Source organism: Salvelinus namaycush, chromosome 1 (genome assembly GCF_016432855.1).
Source record: "Salvelinus namaycush isolate Seneca chromosome 1, SaNama_1.0, whole genome shotgun sequence".
NCBI lineage: Eukaryota > Metazoa > Chordata > Actinopteri > Salmoniformes > Salmonidae > Salvelinus > Salvelinus namaycush.
In genome coordinates this window covers 32,932,398-32,951,377 of record NC_052307.1, presented here as the reverse complement: position 1 = coordinate 32,951,377, position 18,980 = coordinate 32,932,398, and the positions used below count along the sequence as shown (strand labels likewise).

At 44.6% G+C, this 18,980-nt stretch overlaps 1 protein-coding gene across 1 annotated transcript in view; it reads right to left on the bottom strand.

The window, feature by feature from the left end:
- Window positions 1–11,297: 11,297 nt before the first annotated feature.
- zdhhc8b (zinc finger DHHC-type palmitoyltransferase 8b) overlaps window positions 11,298–18,980 on the bottom strand; it is an 87,003-nt gene continuing 79,320 nt past the window's right edge. The window contains exons 4-11 of the mRNA XM_039002807.1: window positions 18,668–18,840; window positions 18,201–18,303; window positions 17,882–17,973; window positions 17,151–17,286; window positions 16,731–16,848; window positions 14,130–14,236; window positions 12,847–13,922; window positions 11,298–11,454 (exon numbers count right to left, since the gene is read on the bottom strand). Of these exons, the coding sequence (XP_038858735.1) occupies window positions 11,298–11,454; window positions 12,847–13,922; window positions 14,130–14,236; window positions 16,731–16,848; window positions 17,151–17,286; window positions 17,882–17,973; window positions 18,201–18,303; window positions 18,668–18,840 (1,962 nt within the window). The remainder of the gene's footprint in view (window positions 11,455–12,846; window positions 13,923–14,129; window positions 14,237–16,730; window positions 16,849–17,150; window positions 17,287–17,881; window positions 17,974–18,200; window positions 18,304–18,667; window positions 18,841–18,980) is intronic.

Below are 18,980 nucleotides of genomic sequence, written 5' to 3'. Positions count from 1 at the left end.
CCTTTCAAGTTCCTCACTGTATCAGTACTGTTGTGACTCGTGAAATGCATTCTAATACATTCCAACTGATGGTGCTGTTGCAGAGAAGGAATATTATTGATTTTACAAAGAACTGACATGTCATTGAACAAATACGTCCATTTTGATCATGTGTTCCTGAAACGAATCAACATCAATATACTGAAAAAATATATAAATGCTACATTTAAAATCATTTTGCTGAGTTACTGTTCATATATGCAAATCAGTCAATTTATATAAATTAACTAGCCCCTAATCTGGATTTCACATGACTGGGCTGGGGCCTGGGCCCACCCACTTGGGAGACAGGCCCATCCAATCAGAATGAGTTTATTTCAGACAGAAATAATCCAGTTTCATCAGCTGTCTTGATGGCTGGTCTCAGACCATCCCGCAGGTGAAGAAGCTGGATGTGGAGGACCTGGGCTGGCGTGGTTACACGCGGTTGTGAGGCCGGTTGGACGTACTGCCAAATTCTCTGAAATGACGGAGGTGGCTTATGGTAGAGAAATTAACATTCAATTCTCTGGCAACAGCTTTGGTGGACATTCCTGCAATCAGTATGCCAATTGCATGCTCCCTCAAAATTTGAGACATCTGTGGCATTGTGTTATGTGATAAAACTGCACATTTTAGAGTGGCCTTTTTTTGTCCCAATCACAAGGTGTACCTGTGTAATGATCATGCGGTTTAATCAGCTTCTTGATATGCCACACCTGTCAGGTGGGTGGATTATCTTGGCAAAGGAGAAACACTCACTAACAAGGATGTAAACACATTTGTGCACCACATTTGAGAGAAATAAGCTTTTTGTGCATATGAAACATTTCTGGGCTAATTTATTTCGGCTCATGAAACATGGGACCAACACTTTACATATAATTTTTCAGTATAGTTCATCCTTAGGCTTGACAACATTTGTTTTATTCTAATTCTGTCAAGTGGCAAATATTTCCTTTTAACAAAAATTATTATTAAGCATTTACAGGTAACTGCTAAAATAATGGAAACAAGTAAATTAGGGATACAAAGTATTGAAAGCAGGTGCTTCCACACAGGTATGGTTTTGAGTTAATTAAGCAATTCACATCCCATCATGCCTAGGGTCATGTATAAAAATGCTAGGCAGGCCATTACTTTGGCTACCATGGCTATGCCCCAATAGGATGACAATGCACCCCCATCCACAGTGCACGAGTGGTCACAGAATGGTTTGATGAGCATGAAAAGAATGTAAACTATATGTCATTGCCGTCTCAGTCACGAAATCTCAACCCAATTGAACCCTTATGGGAGATTCTGGAGCGGCGGTTGAGACAGCATTTTCCACCACCATCAACAAAACACCAAATTATGGAATTTATCGTGGAAGAATGGTGTCGCTCCAATAGAGTTCCATTCACTTGTAGAATCTATGCCAAGGTTCATTGAAGCTGTTCTGGTTAGTGGTGGCTCAATGCCCTATTAAGACACTTTATGTTGGTGTTTCCTTAATTTTAGCAGTTACCTGTACATATACAGTGCATTTTGAAAGTATTCTGACCCCTTTACCTTTTCCACATTTTGCTACGTTACAGCCTTATCCTAAAATTGATTCAATAAAAATCCTCATCAATCTACACACAATACCCCATAATGACGAAGCAAAAACAGGTTTTCAGAAATGTTTGCAAATGTATTAAAAATAAAAAACAGAAATACCTTATTTACTATTCAGACCCTTTGCTATGAGACTCGAAATTGAGCTCCGGTGCATCCTGCTTCCATTAATCATCCTTGAGATGTTTCTACAACTTGATTGGAGTCTACCTGTGGTAAATTCAATTGATTGGGTGGCCCAGCCAGAGCCCAGACATGAACCGGATCGAACTTCTCTGGAGAGACCTGAAAATAGCTGTGCAGAGACACTCTCCATCCAACCTGACAGAGCTTGAGAGGATCTGCAGAGAAGAATGGGAGAAACTCCCTAAAATACAGGTGTTGCAAGCTTGTAGCGTCATTCCCAAGAAGACTTGAGGCTGTAATTGCTGCCAAAGGTGCTTCAACAAAGTACTGATTAAAGGGTCTGAATACTTATGTAAATGTGATATTTAAGTTGTTTATGTTTTATACATTTGCAAAAATTTCAAAAAATCTGTTCTTGCTTCGTAATTATGGGATATTGTGTGTAGATTGATGAGGGAAACAAACGATTTCATCCATTTAAGAATACGTCTGTAACGTAACAAAATGTGGAAAAAGTCAAGGGGGTCTGAATACTTTCCGAATGCACCGTACATCTTTCATTTTTCTATTCATATAACAAATGTAAAAAAAAAAATACTATATCTGATTATGATAAGCAAGACAAACAGCAACAGGTATTCTGCACTAGTCCATATTATTCAGGTGAGGTGACTTGGTGTAATGTTCATCAGACAAAACACAGCAAAAAATGTATAAAATGTCAGTCATCCAAAGGAAGATTAATAATCACTTTCGTCATAAGTGTGTGCTTGAGGGGGATGATTCAAGTATGTATAAACAATGTTGGGTCACCTGCAAGAACCACAGGTGAATTTGAGTTAAATATTTTTATTCCCATAAAACAAGTGATCATCTCAAGATTAAATTGAAACTATTATGAGACAAGTGACCCAATATGTACATTCAACTTAAAATATGTATGGCATAGTAACCTAACTAGCTGCCTTTGCCACGTTTAATATATTACAATCAGGGTCTGCTATGGGGTCAGACCAGTTGTTATTAATGTGTAACCTCATATTTTAAGCTTGTGGTCTTCAATTGCTCTGATAATATGATAAGATGGAGAATTGGAATGGCATGTGTCACAAACAAGAGCCTAAAATAACATTCCCTGGCACGGGGTATTCTCTTCTGTACTGTCTTCAATGCAAAAAAAAGAATACTTTTTGCACACACTGTACATAGATTTTTCTACTGTGTTTTTCTGTTGTGTTATTGACTGTACGTTTGTTTATCCCATGTGTAACTCTGTGTTGTTTGTGTCGCACTGCTTTGCTCTATCTTGGACAGGTAAACAAATAAAAATGCGAGGGTCACATCTGCCTGTGTACTCTGTCTCTGATATATTAAAATGTAGCACAAATCTAGCATTTGGGGGCCCTAAGCGAGATCTACATTTTAGTGGCCCCCTCTTTTTAAGCTGCTGCTTATGTGGATTGTGCCTAGAAACAGCACTGTGTGTACAATATATACATACATTTATTACAGTATATGTAGAATTATGGTACTTTAAGTAAAGTGAGTATCTCGATAAATAGGTACAATTATTTTGGCTTTAAAAATATGTTATTAAAAAGGACTCTACCATCCATAAGTGGGACCCTTCAGTCACAAGCATGTTTGGACTTTTTAATGGCAACCTGCAACGTGGCTATCTGTTCTATTCAATCTCAATCAATTCCATCAGATGTATTTGTGCAGTAAACATCATTGTCCTCTTGAAAGGCCACAATGGCAATATAATTGATTAGTTGTGTAGCTGCAAGCAAATAGAATACTTTTCATCCATGTACAGTGTCTTTGGAAAGTATTCAGACCCCTTGACTTTTTCAAAATTATGTTACGTTACAGCCTTATTCTAAAATGGATTAAATAAATAACAAATCCACAGCAATCTACACACAATACTCCATAATGACAAAACAAAAGCAGGTTTTAAGACATTTTTACAAATGTATCAAAAATAAAAAACAAAAATACCTTATTTACACAAGTATTCAGACCCTTCGCTATGAGACTCGAAATTGAGCTCAGGTGCATCCTGTTTCCATTGATCATCCTTGAGGTGTTTCTACAACTTCATTGGAGTTCACACCTGTTTATATAATGTCCCACAGTTGACAATGCACGTCATAGCAAAAACCAAGCCATGAGGCCGAAGGAATTATCCGTAGAGGTCCGAGACAGGATTGTGTCGAGACACAGATCAAGGAAAGGGTACCAAAAAGCATTGAAGGTCCCCAAGAACACAGTGGCCTCCATCATTCTTAAATGGAAAAAGTTTGGAACCACCGAGACTCTTCCTAGAGCTGGCTGCCCGGCCAAACTGAGCAATCGGGGGAGAAGGACCTTGGTCAGGGAGGTGACCAAGAATCCGATGATCACTCTGACAGAGCTCTACAGTTTCTCTGTGGAGATGGGAGAACCTTCCAGAAGTACAACCATCTCTTCAGCACTCCACCAATCAGGCCTTTATGGTAGAGCGGCAAGACGGAAGCCACTCCTCTGTAAAAGGCACATGACAGCCCGCTTGGAGTTTACCAAAAGGCACCTAAAGACTCTCAGACAATTCTCTGGTCTGATGAAACCAAGATTGAACTCTTTGGCCTGAATGCCAAGCATCACGTCTGGAGGAAACCTGGCACCATCCCTACGGTCAAGCATGGTGGTGGCAGCCTCCTGCTGTGGGGACGTTTTTCAGCCGCAGGGACTGGGAGACTAGTCAGGATCGAGGCAAAGATGAACGGAGCAAAGTACAGGGAGATCCTTGATGAAAACCTGCTCCAGAGAGCTCAGGACCTCAGACTGGGGTGAAGGTTCACCTTCCAATAAGACAACGACCCTAAGCTCATAGCCAAGACAATGCAGGAGTGGGTTCGGGACAAGTCTCTGAATGTCCTTGAGTGGCCCAGCCAGAGCCCCAAATTCAACCCAATTGAACATCTCTGGAGAGACCTGAAAATAGCTATGCAATCGACGCTCCCCATCCAACCTGACAGAGCTTGACAGGATCTGCAGAGAAGAATGGGAGAAACTCCCCAAATACAGGTGTGCCAAGCTTATAGCGATATACTCAAGTCGAGGCTGTAATCGCTGCCAAAGGTGCTTCAACAAGTACTGAGTAAAGGGTCTAAATACTTATGTAAATGTAAATCTACAGATTTCACATGACTGGGAATACAGATATGCATCTGTTAGTAACAGATACCTTTAAAAAAAAAAGTAGGGGCGTGGATCAGAAAACCAGTCAGTATCTGGCGTGACCACCATTTGCCTCATGCAGCGCGAAACATCTGCTTCACATAGAGTTGACCAGGCTGTTGATTGTGGCCTGTGGAATGTTGTCCCACTCCTCTTCAATGGCTGTGCGAAGTTGCTCTATATTGGCGGGAACTGGAACATGTTGTCGTACACGTCAATCCAGAGCATCCCACACATGCTCAATGGGTGACATGTCTGGTGAGTATGCACGCCATGGAAGAACTGGGACATTTTCAGCATTCAGAAATTGTGTACAGATCCTTGCGTCATGTGGCTGTGCATTGTCATGCTGAAACATGAGGTGATGGCGGCTGATGAATGGCACGACAATGGGCCTCAGGATCTTGTCCCAGTATCTGTGCATTCAAATTGCCATCGATAAAATGCAATTGTGGTCGTTGTCCGTAGCTCATGCCTGCCCAGTTGTGAGGCTGGTTGGACGTACTGACAAATTCTTTAAAACGACGTTGGAGGTGGCTTATGGGAGAGAAATTAACATAAAATTATCTGGCAACAGGTCTGGTGGACATTCCTGCTGTCAGCATGCCAATTGCACGCTCCCTCAAAACTTGAGATATCTGTGGCATTGTGTTGTGTGACAAAACTGCACATTTTATGGCCTTTTATTATCCCCATCACAAGGTGCACCTGTGTAATGATCATGCGGTTTAATCAGCGTCTTGATATGCCAAACCTGTCAGGTGGATGGATTATCTTGAGCTCCCGAGTGCAACAGTGGTCCAAGGCTATGCATCTCAGTGCAAGAGGTGTCACTACAGTTCCTGGTTCAAATCCAGTCTGTATCACATCCAGCTGTGATTGGGAGTCCTTAATGGTGGTGCACAATAGGCCCAGTGTCGTCCGGGGTGGGCCGTCATTGTAAATAAGAATTTGTTCTTAACTGACTTGCCTACTTAAATAAAGGATTAAAAAAATCTTGGCAAAGTGGAAATGCTCGCTAACAGGGTTGTAAACAAATTTGTGTATGGAAAATTTCTGAGATCTTTTATTTCAACTCATGAAACATTGGACCAACACTTTACATGTTGCGTTTATCTTTTTTTTCAGTGTACAGTGATTTTTTTTATGAACAAAAATAATAGACCAAATATATCTTATTTTCTTCAGTGAACAAAAAAAAACAGTCCCATAGTTTTATGTATGACTTTCTGTACGTCTTACGTAATACAATTGTTTTGCTGTACCAAACAGCTGCTGAAAGATGGATTTCTTGTCTTCAGTCTGAAACCTGTTGATGTTCTGGACAGACAGACTGACAGTCAGGATTACCCTGAGCGTTAACAGAGTCAGGGTAAGTAGCCACTTTTTAACAATTTTTTTTTAACAACATCTGCTTCCTATGACTTTCATTGCTTCATCATACAGTTTCATCAATAACTTTTTTTACACTGCAAAATACAACAAACTAGTATACCCCCTTCTCTGTATGCCTAATGCTATTTATTATTCACTTAAGTTATAAATTATCAACACAAAAATCCACTCAAATACAAACATCCATTCCAAGCTTGAGCATCTGTATAAAAAGCAAGATGTTGCAAACATTTTCGAAAGGTTGGGTATATACACTGCTCAAAAAAATAAAGGGAACACTAAAGTAACACATCCTAGATCTGAATGAATGAAATATTCTTATTAAATACTTTTTTCTTTACATAGTTGAATGTGCTGACAACAAAATCACACAAAAATGATCAATGGAAATCAAATTGATCAACCCATGGAGGTCTGGATTTGGAGTCACACTCAAAATTAAAGTGGAAAACCACACTACAGGCTGATCCAACTTTGATGTAATGTCCTTAAAACAAGTCAAAATGAGGCTCAGTAGTGTGTGTGGCCTCCACGTGCCTGTATGACCTCCCTACAACACCTGGGCATGCTCCTGATGAGGTGGCGGATGGTCTCCTGAGGGATCTCCTCCCAGACCTGGACTAAAGCATCCGCCAACTCCTGGACAGTCTGTGGTGCAACGTGGCGTTGGTGGATGGAGCGAGACATGATGTCCCAGATGTGCTCAATTGGATTCAGGTCTGGGGAACGGGCGGGCCAGTCCATAGCATCAATGCCTTCCTCTTGCAGGAACTACTGACACACTCCAGCCACATGAGGTGTAGCATTGTCTTGCATTAGGAGGAACCCAGGGCCAACCGCACCAGCATATGGTCTCACAAGGGGTCTGAGGATCTCATCTCGGTACCTAATGGCAGTCAGGCTACCTCTGGCGAGCACATGGAGGGCTGTGCGGCCCCCCAAAGAAATGCCACCCCACACCATGACTGACCCACCGCCAAACCGGTCATGCTGGAGGATGTTGCAGGCAGCAGAACGTTCTCCACGGCGTCTCCAGACTCTGTCACGTCTGTCACATGTGCTCATGTGCTCAGTGTGAACCTGCTTTCATCTGTGAAGAGCACAGGGCGCCAGTGGCGAATTTGCCAATCTTGGTGTTCTCTGGCAAATGCCAAACGTCCTGCACGGTGTTGGGCTGTAAGCACAACCCCCACCTGTGGACGTCGGGCCCTCATACCACCCTCATGGAGTCTGTTTCTGACCGTTTGAGCAGACACATGCACATTTGTGGCCTGCAGGAGGTCATTTTGCAGGGCTCTGGCAGTGCTCCACCTGCTCCTCCTTGCACAAAGGCGGAGGTAGCGGTCCTGCTGCTGGGTTGTTGCCCTCCTACGGCCTCCTCTACGTCTCCTGATGTACTGGCCTGTCTCCTGGTAGCGCCTCCATGCTCTGGACACTACGCTGACAGACACAGCAAACCTTCATGCCACAGCTCGCATTGATGTGCCATCCTGGATGAGCTGCACTACCTGAGCCACTTGTGTGGGTTGTAGACTCCGTCTCATGCTACCACTAGAGTGAAAGCACCGCCAGCATTCAAAAGTGACCAAAACATCAGCCAGGAAGCATAGGAACTGAGAAGTGGTCTGTGGTCACCACCTGCAGAACCACTCCTTTATTGGGGGTGTCTTGCTAATTGCCTATAATTTCCACCTGTTGTCTATTCCATTTGCACAACAGCATTATTGTCAATCAGTGTTGCTTCCTAAGTGGACAGTTTGATTTCACAGAAGTGTGATTGACTTGGAGTTACATTGTGTTGTTTAAGTGTTCCCTTTATTTTTTTGAGCAGTGTATATAAAAAATTTAATAATAATAATTTTGAAAAACAATGGTGAGTTTTCTTTATTTTATAACACAGCTGAAGAATTCTTTGATTTTCAAGGTTTTTTCACACTTGATTTGAATCATAACAAAACACAATTATACATGGCATTAACATAACTTATTATGGGTAGACCTATTTTACAAAAAACGACTAAGTCACAAAAGTCATAAATTGCCTGTCAGATGTTTTGGCTGTGCATGGCTGACTGTCAAGCTGGTGGGATTTGTACTGAATATGGAGAGGACTGTTTTGACTGGGTGTTCAGAACTGATCACAGACAACAGCCAACACTGTAACATTCAGTAGCACAGGCTTTTGTGTATGTGCTTAGCACTGGTCTGTGTCGGGGGTCACTCTAACATAACATTCAAACTAATAAATAGGATGTTGGACTACATGTACAGTGCATTGGGAAAGTATTTTTCCCTCATCAATCTACACACAATACCCCATAACGACAAATCAAAAACAGGTTTTTAGAATTTTTTGCTAATTAAAAAAAAAGAAAACTGAAATATTACATTTACGTAAGTATTCAGACCCTTTACTCAGTACTTTGTTGAAGCACCTTTGGCAGCGAATACAGCCTCGAGTCTTCTTGGGGATGATGGAACAAGCTTGGCACACCTGTATTTGGGGTGTTTCTCCCATTCCTCTCTGCATATCCTCTCAAGCTCTGTGTTGTCTTGGTTGTGTACTTAGGGTCGTTCTCCTGTTGGAAGACGAACCTTCACCCCGGTCTGAGGTCCTGTGCGCTCTAGAGCAGGTACTCATCAAGGATCTCGCTGTACTTTGCTCCGTTCATCTTTCCCTCGATCCTGACTAGTCTCCCAGTCCCTGCCGCTGAAAAACGTCCCCACAGCATGATGCTGCCACCACTATGCTTCACCGTAGTAATGGTACCAGGTTTCCTCCAGACGTGACGCTTGGCATTCAGGCCAAAGAGTTCCATTTTGGTTTCATCAGACCAGATAATCTTGTTTCTCATGGTCTGAGAGTCTTTAGGTGCCTTTTGGCAAACTTCAAGTGGACTGCCATATGCCTTTTACTGAGGATTGGCTTCCGTTTGGCCACTCTACCATAAAGGTCTGATTGGTGGAGTGCTGCAGAGATGGTTGTCCTTCTGGAAGGTTCTCCCATCTCCACAGAGGAACTCTGGAGCTCTGTCAGAGCTTTTTTATTCATCTATCTGACCAAGGGCCTTCTCCCCCGATTGCTCAGTTTGGCCAGGCGGCCAGCCCTATGAAGAGTCTTGGTGGTTCCAAACTTCTTCCATTTAAGAATGATGGAGGCCATTGTGCTCTTGGGGACCTTCAATTCAGCTGAAATGTTTTGGTACACTTCCCCAGATCTGTGCCTCGACACAATCCTGTCTTGCAGCTCTACGGATAATTCCTTCGACCTCATGGCTTGGTTTTTGCTTTGGTTTGCACCGTCAACTGTGGGACCTTATATAGACAGGTGTGTGCCTTTTCAAATCATGTCCAATCAATTGAATTTACCACAGGTGGATTCCAATCAAGTTGTAGAAACATTTCAAGGATGATCAATGGAAACAGGATGCACTTGAGCTCAATTTCGAGTCTCATAGCAAAGGGTCTGAATACTTATGTAAATAAGGTATTTCTGTTTTTTATTTTATTTGAAATGTGCTAACATTTCTAAAAACCTGTTTTCGCTTTGCCATTATGGGGTATTGTGTGTAGACTGATGAGGGAAAACATTTATTTTAATCAATTTTAGAATAAGGCTGTAACGTAACAAAATGTGGAAAAGTCAAGGTGTCTGAATACTTTCCGAATGCACTGTATGTTGCTGATAACGTACAGACTGTAGCTTATGGTATACTGTATAGGTAAATACTGGATCTCAGCTAGAGTTTAGATTAATATGCTCCTGTACTGTAAGCCCTAAAACACCTCCTCAAAACTCAGAGGATAAATGTAGAGTTGGAGACATTCAAGACCTGTGTCTCTGAGTGCAACACAGCACCGTTGTGTTGTCTTTGGCTCAGAACAGTCAGCCTATTAAAGATTGTATTGATCTAAAACTCACTGGTTTAATGTAATCTTCTCTCTGTTCCGCTCAGTAATGGCCAACATGGTGTTGATGGACCAGACAGACATGGTCATTTGGACAGGATATGTGAAGCACTTTGAATACCTAAGAGGGATGCTGTCTGCTTGAATCCAATGGGGTGCTGCTATATGCATGACTTATTGGTTTGGAGATGGCTATCCATACCACTGCTATTTTAAAGAATGTGACTGAACAAAGATGTGTGACATCAATTGTATGAGTTTGTGTGTCTGGCTGTTAACATCTTGTGGTCTGTGTGGGTGTGTAGTGAGTGTGATGATGACACATAATTAAGCAATAAGGCCCGTGGGGGTGTGGTATACGGCCAATATACCACGGCTAAGGGCGGTGCGGCTAAGGGCTGTTCGTATGCACAACGCAACGCAGAGGGCTAGGATACAACCCTTAGCTGTGGTATATTGGCCATATACCACAAACCCCCAAGGTGCCTTATTGCTATTATAAACTGGTTATCAACGTAATTAGAACAGTAAAAATAAACGTTTTGTCATATCAGCCAGTCAGCATTCAGGGCTCGATCCACCCAATTTATAACAGCAGATAGACCGCAACTGAGAGACGCCGTAAACAATACATTTAAGATCTGTCTGTCTAATTCAGACTGTTCAGTGATAACCAACACAACAAGCCACAGAATTCAACAACACAACACTCTGTACAAACATCAGCCCTCTTTCGGTTGAAGTTGCTCTTTTCCCACAACACACACTGATCAAGATCCACTCCTCCAGTACACACACAGAGACCGGGGCTGGCCCGGAATGAGCAGAAGTCCTCTGATTGGACAATAATTCCCAATGAGGAAGTGCTCTGCGCCCCTGATTGGTTAATGTCGAATTAAAAAAGGTAAAAGGAATAAGAGAATCCTCTCTAGCGCGGTCGTGGATGTTGTTGCCATTGGAGGTGGTTGCCATGACAATGCTGCCTTCTCCTTTAAGGTTTGGCGCCCCGGGCCCCAGCCCTCTCACACAGATATCTCATAGGTGGTGCCACCCACCCCGGTCACCTTTTTGACATTACTGTGGCGGCTAGGGCTGAGAGGGTTGCCCTGGGCACTGGAGCTGTTGGGCCCTAGATGGCAGTCCGTTTGCCCATTCACTTTACTTTGCATCATGGCCTCTCTGAATGGGTAGAGAAAAACAAGAGAGGGCATAGTTATTTGAAGTGAGAACTAACTTTGCTTTCGATAGAATCTCTCCCCCCCATCTTAATACATGCACATGGATTATAAAACACAGAAAGTGTGTATTGTTCTTGCATGCATGTTCTGGTGGTGTTAGTAGTTGGTGTTGTGTCCCAGGAGCATGCAGGATGGAAATGACCATGACACTAGTTCGAGTAATGAAACACATGTCAGTGTACCTGCTGGTACTAGCGTAAATCACCATGAATGTTGTATTCATGACCCCAAAATCTGTATGAAATGTTATGAAATAAGGGCTAAGGTGGGTTGGGTTCGAGCGCGGTTGAGTGGTGCGGTGGACCTCGCGGGGCATGGAGTGGCGACACAGCTACATTTGTGTGGAAGAAAGAGAGTTCTACATTATTATTATGAAATGATTTCTATGGAAGCTGTGCCGTTTCTGCGTTTATGTGTGTCTTTTGTTTCGGTTTTACTCCGTTACCAAACTTTTCCCTTTGGAAATTAGTTTGAAAAAGAAGTGGGAAGGAAATAGACTGATAGGAAATAGACTGTGTATGAATTGTGGTGTCTTTTCCTGTTAAATAAAATATTATAAAAAAGAAATAAGGGGTAAACCAATAGGGTGTTGTTAGTGATATTGTAGGTTTGTATGGAGTTTCTGTAGGTGGTGAAAACATGCATAGAGAGACGTAAATGTTAATGTTGCCCTCCCAGATGGAAGGGATGGGACAGGAGGGAAATAAGCATGCAAACAGAAGGAAATGAGAGTGGGGTAATGGAACTTTATTTATCCGAAAGACAGATCATTTAGAAAAATACAAAAGTGGACTCCTATGAAGGCAAAACATTTAAATCCAGTGACATACACAGTACTTCATTTAGATAAAAGGGTATAATATCTCAAAGATACTGTATGTACACAGCACAGGAGGCTGCTGAGGGGATGATGATAATAATAATAATAATAACAATAATAATAATAACCACAGGAGGTTGGTGGCACCTTAATTGGCTAGAACGGCTCATAATAATGGCTGGAACGGAGCAAATGGAATGGCATCAAACACCTGGAAACTATGTGTTTGATGTGTTTGATACCATTCCACCTACTCCGTTCCAGTCATTACCACGAGCCCATTCTCCCCAATTAAGGTGCCACCAACCTCCTGTGGTATACAGAAGATACATGTTAACACCTAGCCGTAGCTCTCTGAGGCTCATTACTCATCCTGTGTGGGGGGGGACTAGAGCCCATACACTGCTAGTTTCTGCCCAGTCAGCCAGCAGGGCTTCCTATGGAGACTGAGGTCTGTACCCAGCCCCATTTCATGCACCCCAGGAGACGTTAGGAGGACGTTACGATTCATACCTTGGGCCACCCAGGCGGGGTGAGTCTGTCCTCTCCAGGGCATGGATAAAGGAGAGTTTCTGGTGGGTGTAGGAGGGGGATTGGGGCATGGCGGGGGAGTGGTGGGGCTGGTGGGCTGGGGAGCGGTAGGAGGGCTCGGAGGCCCTTCCTCCCTGCATGCTGCTGTCAGTGTGCAAGGAGCTGGAGGAAGTCCTGGGGGCACGTACCAGAGAGGAGCCACCAGAGGAGCGCAGCACGGGGGTCCGTGGCCCGTAGCTCACCACCCCCATCAGGTTGTCCCTGGAGCCTCCATAGGCCGGGGGTGTGGGGCCTTTGGAGCTAGGGCCCCGGGGCCCATCTGGGTAGCAGGCGCTAGGAGGCAGGCCGTAACCTCCAGGGCTGTCAAACATGCCTGAGTCCTGAGCCTGATTATAGGCCTGGGAGTGTCCCCCGTGGTGCAGCAGCAGCTTCTCCTTCTCCTCCATCTCCTTACGCTCCTGGATGGATGCCATGATGGTTTTGGAGAGGTTGTCGTAGCGCACCGGGGACGGGTCCCGGTCCTGGGGGGACTGCGTGCTCATGCTCATCCCTATCCCCCTGGAGCCCAACATGGGGCTGAAGCTAGGGGGGACCTGCTGCCTCTGGCTCTGCAGTTCAGGCCCCCGCACATGGCACATTTTGGTTGGCAGGTAGGGTGTGTGGAAGCCCATAGAGGGCATACCGGGGTGGGCCATGCACTCTGCCTCTGCGGCTGGGGAAATGCTGGGGTTGAGCAGGCTGTCGTAGGAGAGGCTGCCGTTGCGGTTGGACAGTGTGTTGGGGGAGAAGACGCTCTTGTAAGGGGTGGAGGTGACGGTCTCGGGCTGCAGGGTAGGCAGCTGGCCCTTGTCCCTGCGCTGGTGGGCCTGCTTCAGGCTGAGGGAGCGGGACTTGATGAGGTAGGAGTCCAGCTGCAGTGGGGAGGACTGGAAGGTGCGGTGGAGAGGGGCATTGTGGTAGTCAGGCAGGTCCAGGTTGGGCTCTGAGCGGTAGTCAACGTGGCAACGGCCCTCCTCCAAGATGGCTGACGCATTACGGTGGTCATCTGGCATTACAATCTGACAAGACAAAACAACACAGAAGTAGCGAGAAATATGACTGGACTATTATTTTGACTAGCCATATTATAATAAAAAGTTTTTTATTGCAAATCGTTACAGGCTGTCAACTTCATATGCAGTCACATTCGCAACTGTGCAGGAATAGAGTAAAATACTGGGAAAGTCTGTTTGCGATTACTATCAAATTCAGTAATTTAGTCTGACCGTCTCCCCTGCCGAGTTGTAGTGGACTTTAGGGATGGTGCCGAACGAGGGCCGGTACTTGTACATGGCCGGGGTGGAGGGGTGGGTCTTGCCAGTTAGGGAACGATCTGGAAGGGGAGGACAGAGAGGACAATGTTACTGTGTGAGAGAGAGCCAAACAGTCATCAGATCCCAGCACAACAATCAGCTTGTTGTCTGTTAAAATGATGTAAGCATCCAAATGTATGGTGTTAGAATTGATAGTGCTGTCATCATCAGAGCCTTTCACGGCTCATTATGCTGTGAAAGTCTTTCCCTCAGTTCAAGCTAGGATCTTGGAAAGGCAAACTGAGGAACGAATAGACATTCAGCAACTAACAATATACAGACAAAAATCATTAGAAATCCTCCTTGCATTGAAATCCTTGCTTTGATTTTTTCAGCACAACAGACAGTCCTACTGATATGTCCTACCAATGTTTTCAGGTATATCTTGTGGCTCCGGCAGTGATTTTGTCATTGCAAATAATGCAGTAACATAAAACACCACCAAGTGGCAGCAGAGCTACAGTGAGGGGAAAAAAGAAACAGGAAGGTCCATACAATGAAACATGACATTCACTGAGTGTACAAAACATAATATTGGGTTGCTGAATGGCACGCATACACAATCCATTTCTCAAAGCTTAAAAATCCTTCTTTAACCCGTCTCCTCCCCTTCATCAACACTGATTGAGGTGGATTTAACAAGTGACATAAATAACGAGATCATAGCTTTCACCTAGATTCACCTGGTCAGTCTCTGTCATGGAAAGAGCAGGTGTTCCTAATGTTTTGGACACTCAGTGCTGATGTAGCCTTACTACATACCATTGCAGTGCATGGAAAAAAAACTGCAGTGTATGTCATGTTTTGTAGCATGTTGTACTACAGTACCCACAATGCTCTGTAACTATATCCGGTTTATCTTACTAGATGTGTTCAAATAAAATAAAATAAAATGTTATTTGTCACATGCGCTGAATACAACAGGTGTAGTAGACCTTACTGTGAAATGCTAACTTACAAGCCCTTAACCAACAATGTAGTTCAAGAAATAGAGTTAAGAAAATATTTTCTAAATAAACTAAAGTAAAAAATAAAATAAAAAGTCATACTTAAAAAAAAAAAGTTATAATAATAAAAAAAGATAATAAAAAGCGAGTAGCAGCAGTGTAAAAACAAAGGGGTGGGGGGGTCAATGTAAATAGTCCGGGTGGCCATTTGATTAATTGTTCAGCAGTCTTATAGCTTAGGGGTAGAAGCTGTTAAGGAGCCTTTTGGACCTAGACTTGGCGCTTCGGTACCACTTGCCGTGCGGTAGCAGAGAGAAAAGTCTATGACTTGGGTGACTGGAGTCTTTGACAATTTTTTGGGCCTTCCTCTGACACCGTCTAGTATATAGGTCCTGGATGGCAGGAAGCTTGGCCCCAGTGATGTATTGGGCAGTACGCACTACCCTCTATAGCGCCTTACGGTCAGATGCTGAGCAGTTGCCATACCAGGCGGTGATGCAACCGGTCAGGATGTTCTCGATGGTGCAGCTGTAGAACCTTTTGAGGATCTGGGGACCCATGCCAAATCTTTTCAGTCTTCTGAGGGGGAAAAGGTGTTGTCGTGCCCTCTTCACGACTGTCTTGGTGTGCTTGGACCATGATTAGGTGTGGACACCAAGGAACTTGAAACTCTCAACCTGCTCCACTACAGCCCCGTCGATGTGAATGGGGGCCTGTTCGACCCGGCTTTTCCTGTAGTCCACAATCGTCTCCTTTGTCTTTCTCACATTGAGGGAGAGGTTGTTGTTCCTAAAGCTAACACTGTGGTGTCCCATCTCCTTTTTAATTGAACCTTTATTTAACCTTTATTTAACTAGTCAAGTCGGTTAAGAACAAATCCTTATACAATGGTAACAGAAGCAAGAGGCAAAACTGTCAAACCTTTACTATAGCCCACTCTCAATAGCTTGTTCCCTTAAAAGGTTGATTTAGCACAAAAAAGGCAGTCATTCATATGGACAGGGTCCTACAGATAAATATTCATATTCTTTTCACCTTCTTCTACGGCAGAATTCCACCTAGAATACAGTAACATCGAGAGGGAGTGATTCATGCTGTAATTATCTCCTCACATTACCCTGAACCCATTTCACCCCCCCTTCCCCCCACACTCACAGTCTGGAGCAGATTCACTGAACCAGGCCCGCTCACAACAAATTACACCTAAATTCTCCTCGCTGATGAAGAGCCAGAGTCCTGCCACACTGGAGTTCATTCATCAAGCCCAACTATCTATATAAGTCATCACTCTAGCACTCAAATGAGATGGAGCACTTTTAAGGGGCCAGAGAGAGCCATTTGGTTCAAAACACCAGAGAGAGAAAGGAAAGAAGGGGAAAGAGAGAGAGCGAGAGAGAGGGGGATAGAGAGAGAAAGGAAAGAAGGGGAAAGAGAGAGAGCGAGAGAGAGGGGGATAGAGAGCGAGAGAGAGAGAGGGAGAACGCGAGAGAAAGAGAGATACACACAGAAAAAGAGAGAGAGAGGAATGTGATGCTTTTGCATAGAGTGTTCATTACGGGCTACTTGCCTTCGCTGGATGTCAGCTGGCTCTTCAGCTGGTTGTAGCGGTCTGCTTTGGGGGGCAGCGGGGGCTGGGTGTCTAGGCCTTTGTCATCCAAGGCCAGGCCATCCAGACTGATCTTGGACTGGAGAGGGGAGAGGACGAAGGGACGAGGGGTTTAATGTGGTCTTGAAAGTCAACAGCAGGTGGAGGAACAGAATGGGGAATAGGTCTAGGGATAGGACTGGGGACAGGGCAGGGTACAGGACAGGGAATAAGGCTAGGAATTAAGTAAAGGCACTGACTAGGAATAGTTCAGTTGAAGAGGACTGGAAAGATGTCTAGGGGAAAGATGGAGAATAGGACTGGGAATAAAACTGTGGATAGAACAGGGCATAAGACTAGACAACGAAGACTGTTGTGTCTACTGAATGTACTGAATCTTACTTTAGACCGGAGGATACTGGTGTGGATCCCATTGTCGCTGACCTTGATGCTGATCTGCCTGTCAGAGATGTCTGGTCTGATGAAGGGGGGCTGGATGGAGATAGGGGGCCTCTTCCTGGGGTCCACACCTGTGTACCTGTATAGAGGAGAGGAGAGACAAGAGTTGACTTATCATATGAGAGTTATGTGACAATGACAGAATATGGCAAGACAGCACAAACAGATCTGGGACTCAGGCTATACGGGGGTATTGGGAGCGGCTTCGATGGCTGATGACGATTAGAACAAAACTGTTTCATCCCCACCCGGGTATCGTCTCTCTGCGGCTATCTACGCTGGTTCATTTTAGCAGTGTAATATCTCCCAAAAGGTATTTTTAATCTGGCTGCTGAATATGCGAATATGCGAAAGCGTGTTTGTGCTGTGCTTGATTTCCCCTTCACTGTTGTTCTACAAAGTGATTCAATTCTCCAAGCCATCTGCCTTCCCCCAGGGGTAGCTGGCTTCATCCAGGCAGAACAGGACACACCACACACATACGCATACGTACAAAAGCACGTACAAGCCTCTCACTTTGGACATTGTCACAGTTCTAGCTCAGCAGTCCACTCAGAATGATTACAGCAGAATTGGTACCGTAGCATCCCCCTGGTCGACTTTTTAATGGTCAGTCTGTCCAGCTTCCACCACCACCCACACCCCCTTCACGTAGGAATCCATGTCCTCCTTACCTGGGCACCAAGGGAGCACACAGGACATACTTGATGTTGCCACAGCAACCCTGCGTGAAGGGATTTACTCCTCCGCGGAACTTGCCCGTCACCTGAGGAACAGAATGAGTTGTTAGAGTGGGAGGAAGAGGATACCCAAGGCCAGAACACACACACACACACACACACACACACACACCTAGAACTAGCTAGCGGATTTGAGTTGGCAAGTGAAGATGCAATGCTGATATTTTGTCCTGTACGATACATGATATAATGTACTGTATGTGAGTGTGTGTCTGTGTCTCCGTAAGTTGCTCTTGGGCGGGCCCCCTCTCACCTGTTCGTTAGTGGTGCGACCTCTGGCGACAAGGACCATATGGAAGCCTGTCAGGCCCATGACTGGAATGAAGAAGAGCCCTGCTATACACATCACCACCAGACTGGGCACACTCAGTCAAGGCATGCACAACATTTTCTGGACCCATTTTAGCAGCTGCAAACCAACCAGCACTGCCAACAATGACCGTATGGCTGCCACCAATGACCGTATGGCTGCCACTGAGCCATTCACACAACCCTTTTAGAGGAACAGGCATTTCTGTACACAACAATCAAACATTTTCATACTCCACCAGCAGGGATGTGATCTTCTGTCAAACCATACAAAATGAGGGGTTCCAGTCTAGTGGTCCATTTTAAATGCTTAGACACATTTTTCCCCAGGCCCTTCAGAACAGAACACAAAAGGCACTAGTTTTGTTATGGGTGAAATAAGACCCGGCTGGCGGCAGTGTGGAAGGATACGTGATGGTAGTGTGCAGCGTGCCCAGCCGCTCCATGTGGTGCAGCACGAACAGTAGGCCGAAGGAGAACACGCCGACCATGTGGATGCTTAGCGACAGCAGGAACAGGAAGAAGTAACGGTAGTTCCTGCGTCCGATGCAGTTGTTCACCCAGGGGCAGTGGTGGTCAAAGTCCTGAGGAGGGACAGAGAGATGGATGGGTGTTACACGATGGTCATAGGGCAGAGTGGAGATGAACAAGATCAGACTCTATACTACATGATAAAGCTCTTCAGTGCATTCAAACACTCAACAGAGATGGTTCGATCAGTTCC